Source organism: Lemur catta, chromosome 1 (genome assembly GCF_020740605.2).
Source record: "Lemur catta isolate mLemCat1 chromosome 1, mLemCat1.pri, whole genome shotgun sequence".
Taxonomy (NCBI): domain Eukaryota; kingdom Metazoa; phylum Chordata; class Mammalia; order Primates; family Lemuridae; genus Lemur; species Lemur catta.
The window spans coordinates 284,484,605-284,501,288 of NC_059128.1; the positions used below are offsets into that span (position 1 = coordinate 284,484,605).

Here is a 16,684-nt window from a genome sequence, read left to right on the forward strand (position 1 = left end):
CGGGTCCCCAGACAAATGTGCCCCTTAACGCCGAGGGAACGGAGGCTCATAGACGGAGAGGACCTGCCTGGCACCACTCAGCCAGTTGGGGGGGTGACGCCAGAAGCTGCCCAGGCAATGGCTAGTGCTGAACCCACTCACGCACACTGGTTGTGCCCTGTCTCCTCCATCAGACTGGGACCCCTCCATCTGACCACAGCCACAGCCCTGGACCCTGAGTGGGGACCCCCAGCCAAGTGTGGAGGTCCCCCAGGGACCACTGCCCCCATGCAGCCCCTGTGGAGGTTTCTTGTCCCGCCACTCGGAGGTGCCAGCGCACCTGTGCAGCCGGCTGGAGCCCTGAGACCTCAGCCTTCCTCTGGCTCGGGGCACCTGTCTTGGCTTTGCCCTGTTTGAGCAGGGCCCCGGGCCGGCAGGCAGGACCACATTTTGGGAACCGAGGGGCCTCAGAGCCCTCCCACAGGGCCAGTCTCCTTCCACAGGCCCCAGGTGAGCGAGCCAGGCGGTCCTGAAGCTCGTGCAGAGGGAAGCGAAGCCGCCGGGCAGGTGCGGGAGGCAGGGGAGGCAGGTGTGGAGGCGGCTGCGCGGTGGGGCTTCTCCCTGCTCGGGCGGGAGCGTCCCTCCTGCCTCGTCCCTCGGCGATTGGCTCCCGGCCCAGCGGCCTTTGCTCTTTTCATGGTCGTCGGCGGATATAAGAGCGGGCCGCGCAGGATCCCCGGGGGAGCCGAGTGCTGGCCCAGGTGTCCACGCAGGTGCGCGCCCGGGCAGGGGCCGCGGCCGGGAGGGGCGCACTGCCCGCCCCCGCGGCATCCCCCGAGCCGGCCGGCCGGGACCGGAGCCCACGGTGATGGCGGGAGAGCTGCGCCGCCTCCTGAGGCTGCACCGCACGGAGATCGCCGTGGCCGTGGACAGCGCCTTCCCGCTGCTGCACGCGCTGGCCGACCACGACGTGGTCCCCGAGGACAAGTTCCAGGTGGAGCCCGCGGGCACGCCGGCCGGCCCTCCACTGCCTCTCCCCGCAAGCAGGGCCTACCCCGAAACGGGCTCCAGGCAGCCCCTCATCCAGACCCCCAACCTCCCCTCCACCCCCAAGGAGCCAGGGGATGGTCTCTGGGGACAGGTTGGCCCCTTGCCCCAACCCCCCACCTCACCCTCAGCCAGGGGGATGGTCCCCAGGAAGAGTTCCAGAGGGACCCCCCCTCACCTCTGGGGACCTGGCAGGGTGAGGGGCATGGGGGGATCCTCACCAGCAGGTGTTTGAGTCAGGTAGATGCTGTGGGGGAGGGGAAGGGCTGCCGGGGACCCAGGATGGAAGGAGGACCCTGCCCCAGCGTCTCTGCATGGGGTTCTGCCTGCTTTGGAGGAGAGGGCGGGCCCTGGGGGTCCCCTGCAGAGGGGCCTTCCACCAGACCTGTGGTCCAGGCCACATCCCAGCCCGGCACGCCCAGCGCCCCCAGATGCCCTCTGTCTGCGTGGATGGGTCACGGGGTCATCCTTAGAAAGTTCTGCTTTGCCACTTGGTCCCCCTGGGGCGCCTGCACTCTGTGACCAGGACACGCTCATGCCACCCCCACGACCCCCACCCACAGTGGCAGGGATGGGCACAGAGGCACCCGGTCCCCTGCGGCCTGTCTGGGTGGGCTCCACCCTCTCGCCCGGTGGTGGGAACTGGGAGGCAGCAGGACCCCAACACCTGTTGCCGCAGGAGACGCTGCGCCTGAAGGAGAAGGAGGGCTGCCCCCAGGCCTTCCACGCCCTCCTCTCCTGGCTCCTCACCCAGGACTCGGCCGCCATCCTGGACTTCTGGAGGGTTCTCTTCAAGGACTACAACCTCGAGAGATATGGCCGGCTGCAGCCCATCCTAGACAGCTTCCCCAAAGGTGGGGGGGCCGGACTAGGCTGTAAACCAAGGGGGGTATTGGGGAGCCCTGGGAGGTCCCCCAGGACCTCTTGGATTCTAAGAGGCAGAGGGTGAGGCCTGGCCTGGCTTGCCCCCAGAGTGTCCAGTTCTGGGACCATCCCCCAGGGAAGGGCTCTGAGGCTGAGACCTGCCTCTGTCCCCTAATCTGCAGATGTGGACCTCAGCCAGCCCCGGAAGGGCAGGAAGCCCCCTTCCGGCCCCAAGGCCTCAGTACTGCCCCCCAGGCCCCCCACCAAGAGGAAGGCCCCGGAAGAGCCTCGAGCTGTCCCGCCAGGGGCCCTGACCCCGAGGGGCACCTCCAGCCCAGGTACCCAGTGGGAGGAGCCGGCCGGGTTCATCGATCTTCCCCAGGTGTCCAACACGCCCGACACCGGGCTCCCAACCACCTGGGCATGGCCTGTCTGGGGCTCAGAGGCCCCCCTGGGCACTGAGGACCCCCTGGACCAGCCCACAGCCTCTCGGTCCTTCCTGCCCCAGAGGCTGAGCTCCCCAGGGTCCGGGGAACAGGCAGGCGGGTTTTATTTCTTTTTCACCGATGAGAAAACCAGAGCGCAGGAAAGCGAAAAAACCCACCAGGGTCAGGGAGACCCAGCACTTGACCCCCAGTGCCTGCCCAGCCCACTGGCCCCCCAGCACTTGCCCCCCGAGACAGGAGGGCCACGCTGCCCCAGCTCCCCCCTTCAGGCTCCCAACCGAAGGCCAAGCCCCCCAAGAAGCCGGAGAGCAACACGGAGCCGCAGCGCCTCCCACTGGGGAATGGTGAGCCGGGCGCCCGCCTTAGCTGGGTGAGGGTCAGGGTCAGGGTCAGGGGCGGAGGAGGGCCTGCCCTGGCAGCCAGGACCGCACGGGCCTGGCAGCTCATCCCAGCAGCCTCAGCTGCACAGCCGGACCCAGGAAAGAGGGGCACCTGTGTCCAAAGGGGATCTTGCCAGTCCCCCGCCCTGCCCACACCACAGCCTGGTCTGCAGCCCTCTAGGCACCCACCTCTGCCCGTCCAAGCGCTCCCACCCTTCAGGACCAGCCCAGACACTGCTTCCTCCAGAAAATCATCCTCGGCCCCTCATCTGGGGGCAGCCTGGACTCTGTCCCCTCTCCCTTCCCAGGGCCCTGGACCCCAGAGGCCTCCTGTGCTCCCTGGTGGCTGCACTGAGGGCAGGGCCTGGGGACTGTGTATCCTCCCAGCACAACCCAGGGCCCATGTCCTGGGGGGCCCTGGTCACGCCTACCCACTGTGTCAGCTCTGCTGACAGCACCCCCCACACACATGCACGCACACCCCGCGTGTGTGCACGTGTGGGGCTGCCTGTGTGTGGTGGAGCCGGGTCCCCCACCCCGCCTGCCCTGGTGGGAGGGCCCCGCTTGCTCCCTGTGCGTGACCTTGATGATGGCTGACCTCTGTCCCTTTCCCAGGGATTCAGACCATGTCAGCTTCGGTCCAGAGAGCTGTGGCTGTGTCCTCTGGGGACATGCCGGGGGCCCGAGGGGCCGTGGAGGGGATCCTCATCCAGCAGGTGTTCAAATCAGGTAGATGCTGTGGGGGAGGGGGGCTGCGGGGACCCGGGCCTTGGGGAGGAAGGAGGACCCTGCCCCAGCGCCTCTGCGTGGGCTTCTGCCTGCTTTGGAGCGGAGGGGCAGGCGCTGGGGGTCCCCTGCAGAGGGGCCTGCCACCAGGCCTGTGGTCCAGGCCACATCCCAGCCCGGCAGGCCCAGCGCCCCCAGATCCCCTCGTCCACCTGGGCGGGCCCTACTGGGTCACGGGGTCATCCTCAGAAAGTTCTGCTTTTCTGCCTGGCCCCTGGGGCGCCTGCACTCTCCGACCAGGACAGCCTGCGGCGTCCCCGCCTCTTCCCCACCTCCCCTGCAGCTCCTTCCAGGTGCCTCCTGTGATGGGGCCCAGTCCCCTCCCACCCGGCCAGGGAGAGCCCCGGGCCAACAGCCTACCTGCAGGTGGGCCAGCCGCTGACCACACGCAGCCACCCCGTGCCACCTCACCCCGCCTTGCTGTTGCGTCATTTGCTCCATGGTCCCTGCCATGGTGTCCCCTCTGTGCTGGATGCTGGCTGCAGACACTGAGGACAGCCAGGGCCAGCCTGGGAGCTGATGTGGACCTGGGTCTCACCCCTTCGGGGATGGTCCCAAGTCCCCTGTGTTAGTTTCCTGGGTTCTTATCACAAATTGGCACAGACTAGGTGACTTAAAACAACAGAAGTTCCAAACTCGAGGTGTCGGCATTGCTGGCTCCCTTGGGGCCTCCAGGGAACAGTTCTTCCTGCCTCCTGCGGCTCCTGGTGGCTTCCGGCAACCCAGTCCTTGGACTTGGGGTCCAACATGACCCCATCTTAACTAACTACATCTACAAAGACGCTACTTCCAAACAAGTTTGCATTCTGAGGTTCTGGGTGGATGTGCATGCGGAGGGACACGATTCCCCCAGTGCAGTCCCCTGGCAGAGGATCCCTCTCTGTGCCGGGCACCCTGGCCCAGGCCTACGGGCTGGTGGGGTGGAGGAACAGCGTGGGGGAGACTGAGACCCGGGGGGGGCAGCTCCGGGCCCAGCTCGGGTGTGAGTGGGACCAGTGGCCTCTCCTCCCAGGGGCCTCCAAGGAGTGCATCCAGGTGGGCGGCGAGTTCTACACTCCCAGCAAGTGTGAGGAGCCTGGCGGTGGGAAGAGCAAGACCCGCAGCGGCGGCCTGAAGCCTGTGGTCCGAGCCAAGGGAGCCCAGGGCACCGTCCCTGTAAGCACCACCCGGCTGTCCCAGGGGAGACCCAGTAACGACAGCCTCGGCTCTGGGTCAGGAGCTCTGCTGGGGGCCTGGGGCGGTTCCCCAAGGGGAACCCAGCACCGGCAGGCACGTGGGCCCCTCTCTGCCCAGGCTGCCCCCACACTGGTGACCCTCTTCCCCACAGGGTGGAGGTGACCCGAGGGTAGCCCAGCAGGGCAGGGTCCCCGCCCTTCCGGCCGTCCCCAGCGAGCCCCAGCTGCACCAGGTAACGCCCAGATCCCAAGAGGACCCCCCCCTACACACAGTCCCCGTGGTGTGTCCATCTGCTGCCTTGTCCTGGGCACGCACCCGGGCGGCTGCAGCACCGAGGCCTGAGCCCCTGCTGGCGGGAGCTCTTCCTCCTCTTGTCATTTTCTTTCATGGACAGTTTTCTCTTCTGATAATACACAGTTCATGGGTCAGAGAGTGAGGTCCTCCAGGCTCCAGGTCCAGGCTGTACCGAGCACCCCAGCTGGGCCCGGGGTGGGCTGGGCCTGCTCCGAGCTGGGACAGACATCAGGGTCCACCAGGCACGTCGAGCTAGACCTGGGTCCCCAGCACCGTTTCTTAGTGAGGTAGAAGCGCTGCACGATGGTCTGCCACCGTCACACGGATCCCAACCCCTGGCACGGGCGCCCTGCTGGGCTCTGGGCACAGGGAGACAGGGTCCGGGCCTGCCCTGCAGGCACAGCTGGGCTGCCGGGGGTCCGGGCGGTCGTTACAGTGAAGGTGATCGTGGCTGCGTGGGGCAGCCCCGCCTGGCAGCCTGGGGGCGTCTGCGGGAGGTGGCATGCAGGACCCCTGAGGGTGCAGCAGGCAACATCCAGCAATGGCCACGGAGGGTGGAGGCTCAGGCGGAGGCCCTGGGGAGGATGGATGACACCCCTAGGCCAGTCTCCCCGTCACGAGCGGAGGGTGTGCAGTCTAGGGGGGGCTGGGACACAGCAGCCCGCAAGAGACTGGGCTTTCTGAAGGCCGCTCTTCCCTTGAGGGATGGCCTCGGGAGGTGTGACGCGGGGACCAGAGTCTTAGAAGGACCCGAGGGCAGGCAGTCAGGGCAGAACAGGCACCGCCAGCAGGGACGTGGAGTCCAGGTCCCTGGAGCTGCTGCTGGCAGAGCAGCTCCGGGAAGGAGGGGGCTCTCGGGAAGTCTGCAAGGGCATCTCTTGCCTGTGTCAGAAGAACGAGGACGAGTGTGCCGTGTGCCGGGACGGCGGGGAGCTCATCTGTTGTGACGGCTGTCCCCGGGCCTTCCACCTGGCCTGCCTGTCCCCACCGCTCCGGGAGATCCCCAGGTGAGCCTACACGTGGCCCTTCCACTGTGGAACCCCCACCCCCACCCCGGATTCATGGCCGCCTCCACCCACTGAGCCTGAGTGGGAAGCCACCGGAAGTCTCTCCCATCCACGGATGGGGCCGTGAGGCCACCGAGAGGGGGCTCTGGTGCAGGTCACTGGGCCAGGGTGGGGCCTGGGGTTCTCCCACCTGCCACCTGCCACCCAGCCTGGCCAGCGGGGCCCCTGAGGGCGGCACAGCAGAACAGAGGTCCCAGGCAAAGACGCCACCCTGTCCCAGCTCACTCTGGGTTCCCACAGGCAGCTGCCCCCATCCCGAGCCCCACCCAGACACCTGCCCCCAGGTGGGACGGGGAGCGTGGAGACCACGGGCTGCACCCCAAGGGCTGGTGGGTGTCTGTCCACCAATGTGCGGGGCCCCCTCTGAGGCTGTCCTGGTGTCTGTGGGGGGAAGACCCTGGGGGGAGCCCAGAGCGCCAGGGTCAGGCCTGGGCTGCGCCCCAGCTCCCTGCGTGACCCTGGCCAGGTCCCATCTCACTCAGATGCCTCATGGCTGTGCAGGTCACTGCTCACTCCTGCCGGTGACTGCCTTGCTTCTGTCCTCTCCCCTCCTGCCTGCATGGTCTCCCGCTCCCGTGGAGGTGCGGCTGGGCCGGGGATACACAGTCCAGCTCAGGGGGCCCCAGCAGGCCGCTGTGGGTTAGTGGGTGTGGGGCATTCTTGGGGCTCATTAGAGAACCGCAGGGAGGGGACACCGATGGCACAGGCGAGGGTCCCCCGGGGTACGTACCCCACATCCTGGCTCTCCCTTCACTGTGTCTCTGCCCACTTCCCTGCCTGGGCCTCAGTGTCCCTGTCCTTGGGCCCCCGCCTGTGGGTTGGGAGCCTGCCATGCCTTCTGTCCTGTCCTGCATGCCTCTGACGGCTGACGCCATGACCAGTGGGACCTGGAGGTGTTCCAGCTGTCTCCAGGGAGGAGCCCAGCAGGGCCTGCCCCGCCCACAGGAGCCCCAGCCCCTGGGACCGCCCGCGGAGACCCCGGTATGCCCAGCCATCCTTCCCACCCCTCTGACCCTCGGAGTCCTGTGGGACCGGCCAGCCCCAGCCGCACGGCTGCGCCCCACACCCAAGCCTGGCAGCCCGGCCTTCTGCAGACCTGGGAAGTTGCCCTTACGTGACCCCACCTCTCGGCCCTGACTGGGGCCCCCTTAGTTCTGTGGGCACAGGGGACGAGTTGTGACCACTGATGATATTAATATGCTCCAAAAATGTTTTGAGCTTTCTGCTGCAGCAGGAACGTGAGGGATGCTATTCACAGCCTGGCCATACCCGGGGTCTCCCTGACAGCCCAGGGCCCGGCACCCGCTCTGGCCGGGAAGGGTAAAGGCCTGGCAGGGCGGCAGAGCGGGGCGCTACTCAGTCCCCTGTGGGATTCCTTGCACGACACCCCCGCCCCACTGCCCCGAGTGCCAGGGTCCCGGCAGTCACTGACCCCCAGGTGGTGCTGGGCAGGGCCCCGGTGGCCCCTGAGTGCTCACCCTGGGGTTCCAGGTCCCCCCGGGGCTGAGGCCGGCAGGAGAGCAGGCACAGGGCCTGCCCAGGGAGCCGCCAGCTGGCGTGGACGTTGCTCTCACCTACAAGCTCCCGCTGGCCCCACCGCCCACAGCGCCCCTGCCGGGGCTGGAGCCCCCGGCCCTGTGCCCCCTGCTGTGTGTGGGCCCCGAGAGGCAGCAGGTGAGTGGGGCGCTGGGGCTCGGGGGTCGTCTTCAGGGGGCTCAGGACCTACAGGGCCGGTGGATGAACCGCAAACAGGCGGAGAGGAGGGCAGGTGGGGAGGGCTGCTGGGAGGACCCTGCTGGGGGTTGGGGACAGGAGACCCCAGCTCTGGACCTTGGGCCTGGCCACTGGCCTCCCCCTAACAGCGGCAGGACAGGGGGTGGGGATGGCATGTCCTCGAGCGCCCCCACCATCCCCACCTCATTCCTCCCAGCCCCTCCCTCTTCCTCTGGGGGGGCCCCAAAGGGGATCCGGGCCCACCTAGGGGGAGCAAGCGAGGTCCGGACACCTGGTTTTTGCGGGTGTCCCCTGCCCTCCCGGGGCGGAACTCTGGAACCGCGGGACCCACCGTCCCACCCGCCCGCGTCTCTGTGCCCCGGGACCCGCCGTCCAGCCGGGGTGGTTCGCGGAGAGTGGGAGGGCGCGGGTTCAGCTACGCCCCGCACGCCGGGTCACTCCGCTGTCCTCCCCCAGGGCCCGGCTCCCGCGCGGTGCGGCGTGTGCGGGGACGGTGCGGACGCGCTGCGGTGCGCGCACTGCGCCGCCGCCTTCCACTGGCGCTGCCACTTCCCGGCGGGCGCCGGCCGGCCCGGGTGAGCGAGGGGGCGGGCGGGCGGCCGGGCGGGAGGGGTCGGCCCGTGCCCAGCTTCCGACCACACGGGGTTCCTCGCCCCAGGACCAGCCTGCTCTGCAGATCCTGCGCCGGGGACACGGCCCCCGCCCCCGGGGAGGACGCGCCCGCACCCAGCCCCGCCCGCCCGGCCCCTGGGCCGGCCAAGGTCAGTGGTCGCGCAGTGCAGGCACGGGGCACGGTGGGGGGGTCGGGCACGTCTCAGGGGAGACCCAGGCTGCGGTGTGCACCGTGCCCCCGACCATGTGCTCATGGCTTTTATAAAATATTTAACTTCAAACTGACTCTTTTGTGATAACTTTATTTAAAAAGGAAGCTCACCCTAAGCCATAGTGATTACGAAATTGCTGGCTGGGTGCCGGCTGTCCCCGGAGTAACGGAGTAACGAGGCCCGAGTGCGGGGGCGCAGGCTCCCCTGGGCAGGGTGAGGGGCAAGAGCAAACCCGGTGACTTCAAGGGGCCAACCCCTCCTGAGTGACCGCACCCCAAAGCCTCCCTGTTGCAGCCGAGGGGCCCTCTCAGAGAGGCGTAGTGACCCCAGGTCCCCGCAGTGGCTCCTTGCATCTCGACACGCTCTGGTCAGGGAGACTGTACCTGGGCCCTGTCACAGCAGCTGGGCGGGTCAGGCTTGTCCTGGAGCCAAACCTTCTGCCCAAGACTCACCGTGCAGGAGGCTGGACACGTGCTGGCCTCTTGTCCTGACTGCCCGCAGCAGCACCAGCCTTCCCGACCACATCCCTGCCCCCCAAGAATGCTAGGGACCCCAGGGGTGGCAGTAAGTGCCCCCCACTGGCTCTTCCTGCCTCCCAGCGGTGCCCCACGCTCCCGGTGCACACTGTGTGGGTGACAGACCCCGTGTGCAGGCTCTGGCCAGGCACCCAGACAAGCCTTGGACCCAGCCCCACCCACGGGGCTCGTGTGGAACAGTGGGGTGGCCCCCACCTGCCACAGTCCCTTCCTTCTAGAAGGCTCTCCTCATCCCGCCCATCTGCACTGGAGGTTAGAGTAAAAAGGTGCAGCCCCCCTTTGCCCTTTGCCCCTCCCCCTTCCCCAGGGGTGGTGGCCTGTGGCCCCCAGAGCCTGTCCTGAGGGGTCTCCCTCACACCCTCACAGCATCTAGACCTCGGGACGGCCTCTCCTTTGATCACCCAGGGCTGCTGTGCCCTGAAGGGCCTGTGTTTAGCAGACCGGTGTGTGGAGCAGCTGAGGTCTGGCTGTTTGGAGCTACAAACTAGCGATTTCATGTGGTTCAACTCACTGTGGTCTTCTCTCCCCGCTAGCCCGGAGCCTGGGGCTGTCTCGCTCCCTGCCCTGGCCCCTCATTCTGGGGAATGGCTGGCCTCGACCAGGCACTCTCCTCTCTGGGCTCGGGTCTCCGTCCAGGACGGGGCCCCTCCTTGCTGCTTCCCTGAGTCCTGGGCTCCCCCACAAGGCCACGTGTGCAGTGGCGGCACCTGGGGGCCTTGGGCAGCCAGCTCCTGGGCTTGGCAGGGCCCTGGGCAGGCAGCCCCAGCTCACACAGGCCCACCCTGTCCCGTGCCGGCCACTGCCAGAGGCAGCTGGTGTCAGAATTCTGTTTGCAGTGGGGGAAGGTGCCCCCACGCCCCTGGCCCTGTCGCTCTGCGGGGATCCTGCTTCCATGTCCCCATTGGGGTTGCAAGAATGGTGTTGACCTCTTGCCTTTCCCCGGTTCCAGGACGATTCTGCGGGTCCTGAAGCCGTCCTGCACAGGGAAGACCTGGAGTCCCTCCTGAGCGAGGTGAGGCATGCCTGCAGGGGCGCACCTGCTCCCTCCACCCCCCAGCCCCCACACGGCTGCTCCTGGCTGGCCCTGGGCCCCCCACACCCATGCACGGGCCCCTGAGAGCTGCTGTACCCATGATGAGCCCTTCCCTGGGGGCCCGGGCCCTGGGTGCAGGCGCTGACCCTGGGCAGGAGCACCAGGCCGCGCCAGCATCTGCTGCCCCAGGGCAGCGGGGTGGGTGTGGGGGGTGAGTCCCAGAACCTCTGTCTCTGGAGCATCTCGAACGCCCCCCCAACTCAGGCCTTGCCACCCTGAGATGAATGGGCAGAGTGGATGGGAAGATGTGGTTTTAGGGGCTGCGTCTTCTTCGGACAGGAGGACAGACTCCTCCAGCCCTTCCCAGATGCCAGGTGCCCAACACCAGTCCTCCTCAATGTCTGGCCTGGCACCTTGGGGGTCCCGACTGACCCAGGGCAGGGCCCTGCCCTGTGTGGAGGGCTTGTGTGGCACATCCTAACAGTGGAGGTGTCTAGAGAGACCCCAGTCCTGAGGGAGGGAGAGGGGACCCGGGTGCTGGATGAGGGCGTCTTGGCTCTGGGGGAGCAGGTCCCTGGGTACAGTGGGATGAATGAGGGGCCGATTCACAAGCCCCTTGGGGCAGGTGACCTCACGCTGCTGGCATCTTGGCCTCGTACCTCCCGAGTCCTGCTGGAGGGTCAGAGCCCTGGGCAGATGAGAAGCCTCTGTCCCTACCTCACCCCTGGGGAGAGGACACCCAAGGAGGCAGAGCAGCTCAATGGCTGTGCCCTGGGCTTGCGGGATGCCGTGAAGGAGCATGGGACAGTCCCTCCTGACTGGCATGGCCGGAAGCTGGCCTTGGGCCTCAGTTTCCCCACCTTTGAATTAGAGGGTCAGGTTGGGTGGTGTCCTCTGTGGACGTGGGCAGGGTGGGGCCCACCTGTCTCCCTGCCGTCCGCCCTGTCCCGCAGCACTCCTTCGACGGCATCCTGCAGTGGGCCATCCAGAGCATGTCCCGCCCGCTGGCCGAGGCGCCCCCGTTCCTCTCCTGATGCAGGACGGCCAGCAGGGACAGAGGGGAACACGCTTCCTCACCCCTGGACGCTGGGCCGGTTGGGACCAAGGAGAACGGAAAAGTTCAAGTACTTGCTTTGTACGCCACTCTGCCTTCCGGGGCCATCGTGCGCTGTGAAATTAAATCACTTCTGTGAGCTTGTGTGATGCTTGACAGTGGGGTGTGCTTTTTGGGGGGAGTCTGAGTGGGCAGGCGACGCTGGCTGGGCAGGAGCTCACTGCGTTGGGAAGGGAAATGCCCGTGAGTGCACACCGGGAGGGGACAGAGCTCCGTCCCCTGCTTCCACTGCCCGGAGTGAGGTCCAAGTCCTTACTGTGGCCCCCGAGGCCCTGTGCGGTCTACCCCCACCCCAGCTTCAGCCCCCTCACTGTGCACCCACCCTCCGTCTGCTCCCCAGACATCCCAGCTCATTCCTGCCCCAGGGCCTTTGCACGGCTGTTCCCTCTGCTCGGATTCCCTTCCCTGTGCTTCCCGAGCTTGGCTTCTCATCGTGGAGATCTCGGCTCCAGTGTCGCATCCATGTCCATTCATTCCACAAACCTGTATTGTGGAATGCTGAGCATTTTTCTGGGGTTTAGGAGGTCCCAAAGGGATGCCCCTGTGGGAGGGACAGGTCTCATAAACAGGACCTCAGACTGGGTAACTGCAAGAAACAGGGTGGGGCCAGATCGGGGCAGGCTGTGCTGGGCTTGCCGGGGATCCCCTTGGAGGAGGAAAGGAGCTGGGGGCAGGGTCGGAGCCAGTGGGAAGGCTGGAGCCTTGGGGAGCGAGCTCAGCGTGTCTGCAGGGCACATGCAAGGTCGCGGGACTGGGGTGCCACGGCCACAGTGGGGGGCGATGGGATGGCACCCAGCCTGGCCAGATGACGGCCTGTGCACGGGCTTCCTTCCCAGGTACGCCTGTCTTCCTGCGAGCCGCAGACCACAGAGCTGGCCGGTCTGTGTCTGGAAGCAGATGGCAGGGTGCTCATTCCTCCCCACCCGCGGGGACCCCGGGGCGGAACCACAGATTGGGGTCAGAGGCCTTGGGAGGGAGGGGGTGCCACAGGCCTCGCCATGCACGGGCAGAGCTGGGACACGGGTCCTGTCTCGAGACCCAGGCTTGTCCCCCCGGGAAGGGCTAGGCAGGTTGATAACCAGGAGGAACAAGAAGGACTCGCTGTCCTGGGCCTCTCGGGGGTCTGGTGGTCTCACGCAACCCTCTCCGGAGACCCCTGGGGCCTCTGTGTGGGACACGCAGGCTTCTCGGGCACCGAGCACCGGGTCAGCGTGGAGGCCGCCCTTGTGAGGGACAGGGCAGGCCCACCCGGGACAGCTGGGCTCCACAGCGCCCCCCGCAGGGGACATGCCCCTTGCCTCCTTGCTGAGTTGTTTGAAGAAACGGGCCGGCCAGTGTGGACGCTGACGCTGCTCCGGCATGTGGGCAGCTGTCCCGGGCTGGGCTGCGGCTGTGCGCAGACAGGATGGGGTGGGGTGCGCCCGGGCACCCCAGCCAGAAGCCGTGCCACGTCCCTGGATGGCGGGGGGGGGGGGTGAGAAAGTGGACTCAGAAACATGGTATCTTAGTCAATTTTCTGTAGCTTATAACAGAATACCTGAAACTGGGTAATTTATCAGAAAAGGAATTTATTTCTTACAGTTCTGGAAGCTGAGAAGTCCAGAGTTGAGGGGCCCCATCTGGTGAGAGCCTTCCTCCTGGTGGGACTCTGCAGAGTCCCCAGGGGGCGCAGGGCATGCCCGGTGAGACGGCCGAGCGGGCTGACTTCCTCTAATGCCACCAGCCCCACCCTCATGGTAGCCCCTTAGTCCAGGAACGCGCTAACCCTGAGGTCCAGGCCCCTCTTACCTGGGATTTGGGCCTGCCCACCGGCCGGGTGCTGGGGGCCCTGTCCCCACCGGCCGAGGTTTCCCTGTGGGGTGTGGGGTGGTTACTGACGGGATGCAGGGGCTGGAGCTTGCAGAAGCCACCACTCGTCAGAAGCCACTGGGGGTGACATGGTGGGGACAGTGGCATCAGGGTGTGTCGGGAGCTTTGCAGGGTGAGTGTAGATGCCGTGGACATCCTGCCCATCAGTGTCCCCTCCTCCCCCACGGCCTTCTCCCTCCCCAAATACACCTGGCCAGGAGCTCCTCTGGCCCTGGTTCCCTGGCAGGGCCCGGCCTTCCTCAGCCCAGTGTGGTGCTGGCACCGTGGGGTCTCACCGTGGGGCTTGGGGGACCCAGCTTTGTCAGAGTCCCTCTACAGACAGGTCCACACAGACCCGTCCCCCTCAGTGCCCCGCTCACGGGGGCCTGGCGGATCCTATTGGGCTCACACTTTTGTCCTCAAACTCAGAGCCACTCCTGCGGGGGACTTGAGCCCTGCCCTCCCTTAACCCAGCCACACAGGGGCTCTGGGCGGGCGGGGCTGCTCCGCCAGGCACAGCTGAGTCAGAAACAGCAGGACTCTGCCCTGGGTGTGGGGTGGGAGGTGCAGAGGACGACCAAGACCACAGGCCCTTTGTGGACTTCACGCGTGCACTGCGGCCACCCCTGCTGTGGTAGGCGTCGTTCCTTCTGCAGCTGTGCTCATCTGGCCTCTAACCAAGCAATAACGCAGGGAGGAAGACTGACAGCTCCTAAGGCGGGCCACCGGCCCCACACCCGCGGTCCGCGCTCCCACGCGCTGTGTTCCTCCAGACGCAGCCCTGGCCTGTGCGCGGCTGCCTTTCCTCGGGGTGGAAGTTTGTCCTGTGCCTCCCACACCTGCGACAAGGTGTGCCCACGCAGCAGTGCCCGGCGTTGGCCGACTGCGCACTGAGCACACGCAGGGACGGCCGCTGTTGGCTGCAGCGCTGCCGGGCCACAGGGTGGGCTAGGAAACCTGCTGCCTGGCCAGGGGCTGCGGACAGACCGGGCGGCTGAACAACAGACACTTATTTTGTCCCAGTTCCAGAGGCTGGAAGTCCAAGGTCAGGGTGTGGCAGGGCTGGTTCCTCTGAGGCCTCTGTCCTTGGCGTGTAGTCGGCGTGTTCTCCCTGTGTCCTCACAGGTCATCCCTCTGTGCCTGTCTGTGTCCTCAGCCCCTCTACAGACACCAGTCAGACTGGGTCGGGGCCACCCTGACGCTGCCATTTTATCTTAATCACCCAAAGACCTGTCTCCAAATCCAGTCGCATCGGAGCCACTGGCGTCGGGGATTCAGCTCGTGCGCCCGAGGGAGGACAGGGGCTCTGGACCCTGCTCGAGTCAGGCTCCGAGTCCCCCTCTGGCCTTGGCCTGTCGAGTCCAGTCCTGCCGGGTCAGGCTGGAGAGGAGCCCGCACCTGGCGTCCGACGGCCGTGGAGAGCTGCTCAGAGAGTCCTCGTGCCCCACCTGGGGAGCTCGCACCAGGGTGGGCGAGTGGCAGCAGGAGGAGCGTGGGCTCTGCTCTGTCCCCATGGTGGTCAAGTGCAGGAGGTGGGGACGCATGTCACCACTCTAGACCCACTGCTGTGGTGTGAAGTGTCCCCCAAAGTTCACGTGTTGGCAAGTTCGTCCCCAATGCAGCAGTGTTGAGAGAAGGGGCCTTTAAGAAGTGGCTCAGTCTGCTCTTCACAGACCACCCAGTGCCAGGCATTCTGCTACCGCAGCGCAGGACGGACCGAGACGCCAGCCATCACTGCCCCTGGCCCTGCAGTGGCCGGACCCCCGGACCCCCACCTCCAGACACTGCCCTCCCCTCCACCCTCCCCAGAGGGGTCTTCCTGCACATGGCACACTGTCCCGCACCGAGCCCTTCAAAAGTGCTGGGCGAGGGGGACATGGGGCCATTTCGCTGCTCGCTCTGCTTAAGTTCTTGCCTGGAATTCTCCACAGCAAAAGGAAAAGCAGCCCAAACAACACACCTTCAGGGCCTCCCCATGTCTCGTGGACGCTCCGATCCCTGGTGCCATGCACAGCCATGTCTCGCCCTGCCCACCTTCCCAGAGGGGGCTGAGCACTGGCCCCCACCCTCCCCAGGAGAGCCCCCTCCTTCTCTGTCCGACTCCGTATCTCCTTGCAGCACCTGTGTCTCCAGATGACCCCAAACAGACCACCAGCCAGGAGTAGGTGACAAGACGTAGGGTGAGAGCCCAGGAAAGGGGACTTCCTTGCTGAGGACATGCAGGCATCTGGGGGGCTTCCCCAGCTGGTGCAGATAGCCAGACTGCTCCAGGGCAGGCAGCCGAGGGTCTCCCCAGATGTCTGCAACCTCGGAGACCCCCAAGCTCCAGTCGTCGGAGAACCCTAGGATTCAGCGTGGCCCCTTCCTCCCAAGCACCGAGTAGCTCTGAGGCTGTGGCAGATGGGCCTGGTGGGGACCCCACCTTGGTGGTGGAGGCTTCGGGGACTTGGAGGAGGGGTGGCAGCTAGAAGGAAGGCTGTGTGCGCGTGGAGCCCCAGATTCCTCCCTCCGCAGCAGAAGTCAGGAGTTTCCTCTCTAGAGGAGCAAAGCAGAGTTTCCGGACCTCAAATGCCACAGACGGTTGCGGGCAGGGGCCTCACAAGGGCAAGTCACTACAGGCAAACAGGACGCTGAGTGCAGGGACACACCCGAGTCACCATTCAGCTCCCAGAATGTCCGGGCCACTAGATGGGAAGATCCTGCTCTTGAATCTGACCAGCCCAAACGGACAACAGTCACAGGGGGTTCCCCAGCATTAACCGCCAGCAAGCTCATCCTACACTAAGACTCAAAGACCGTGTGCCCCCATCCCATTCAAGGGGTCTGTCTCTCAATCACAGACAGCGGAAAACTCCGAGACATTAACGAAGGCCTCTAACATGGCAGAGACTGAGAGAAACAGAAAGAAATAAAGCAATGCGAGTGAAAAAGAGGCTTGGAAAGGAGGAAGAAACATTAAAAAATAAAATAATACTAGCAATAGCCTTAGATAGATCCTGTATTCATGAAACAAGAACAGGGCACTATTGAAGGAGCATTCAGAAGAGAACAACAGCAACAACGACAGCTGTTGGAGATCAAAACCATGACAAGCAGAAGCGAAAATTACGCAGGTTGGAACATCAAGTTAAGGATATCTCTCTGAAGACAGAGCAAAAATGAGTTAGAAAATAAGAAAGAAAAGCCAAGAAATATAGAATATCAGCCCAGGAAGTCCAAGGTGTAAACTCTAAGAGTTCCAGAAAGGGCAGAGGGAAGGTCAGGGAAGAAGAAGTCATCATAAGTCGAGGACCTGTCCCATTAAAGACTACCTAGGCCTACAGGGAAAAAAACTCAAAAAACAAAAAACAAAAAAACCGAACAACTTGTCCCAGGCAGAAAACATGAACGGCTTGCCAGGAAGGACCCGGCACGAGCCCCGTGCAGTGGTGGGAAGGTGGGAGGTAAACCCACCCACACAAGCACTTCAGGGTGGGACTTCACAACACCTGGGGAAAGACAATTCTACAACCTCTAGAAAGAGAATCTCAGGTCGTCGTGTGCAAAAGACCAGGAA

General features: G+C 65.3%; 1 protein-coding gene across 1 annotated transcript; it reads left to right on the plus strand.

The window, feature by feature from the left end:
• The first annotated feature begins 847 nt into the window (after positions 1-847).
• On the plus strand, positions 848-11,360 carry AIRE (autoimmune regulator). Its single transcript, XM_045558370.1, has 14 exons — positions 848-973; positions 1,706-1,880; positions 2,073-2,228; positions 2,606-2,680; positions 3,332-3,445; positions 4,515-4,657; positions 4,830-4,910; positions 5,864-5,979; positions 6,921-7,020; positions 7,531-7,713; positions 8,230-8,348; positions 8,432-8,534; positions 10,083-10,145; positions 11,120-11,360. The coding sequence occupies exons 1-14, from the start codon at positions 848-850 to the stop codon at positions 11,198-11,200; spliced, it is 1,635 nt and encodes a 544-aa protein (XP_045414326.1). The 3' UTR covers positions 11,201-11,360.
• Positions 11,361-16,684: the final 5,324 nt, after the last annotated feature.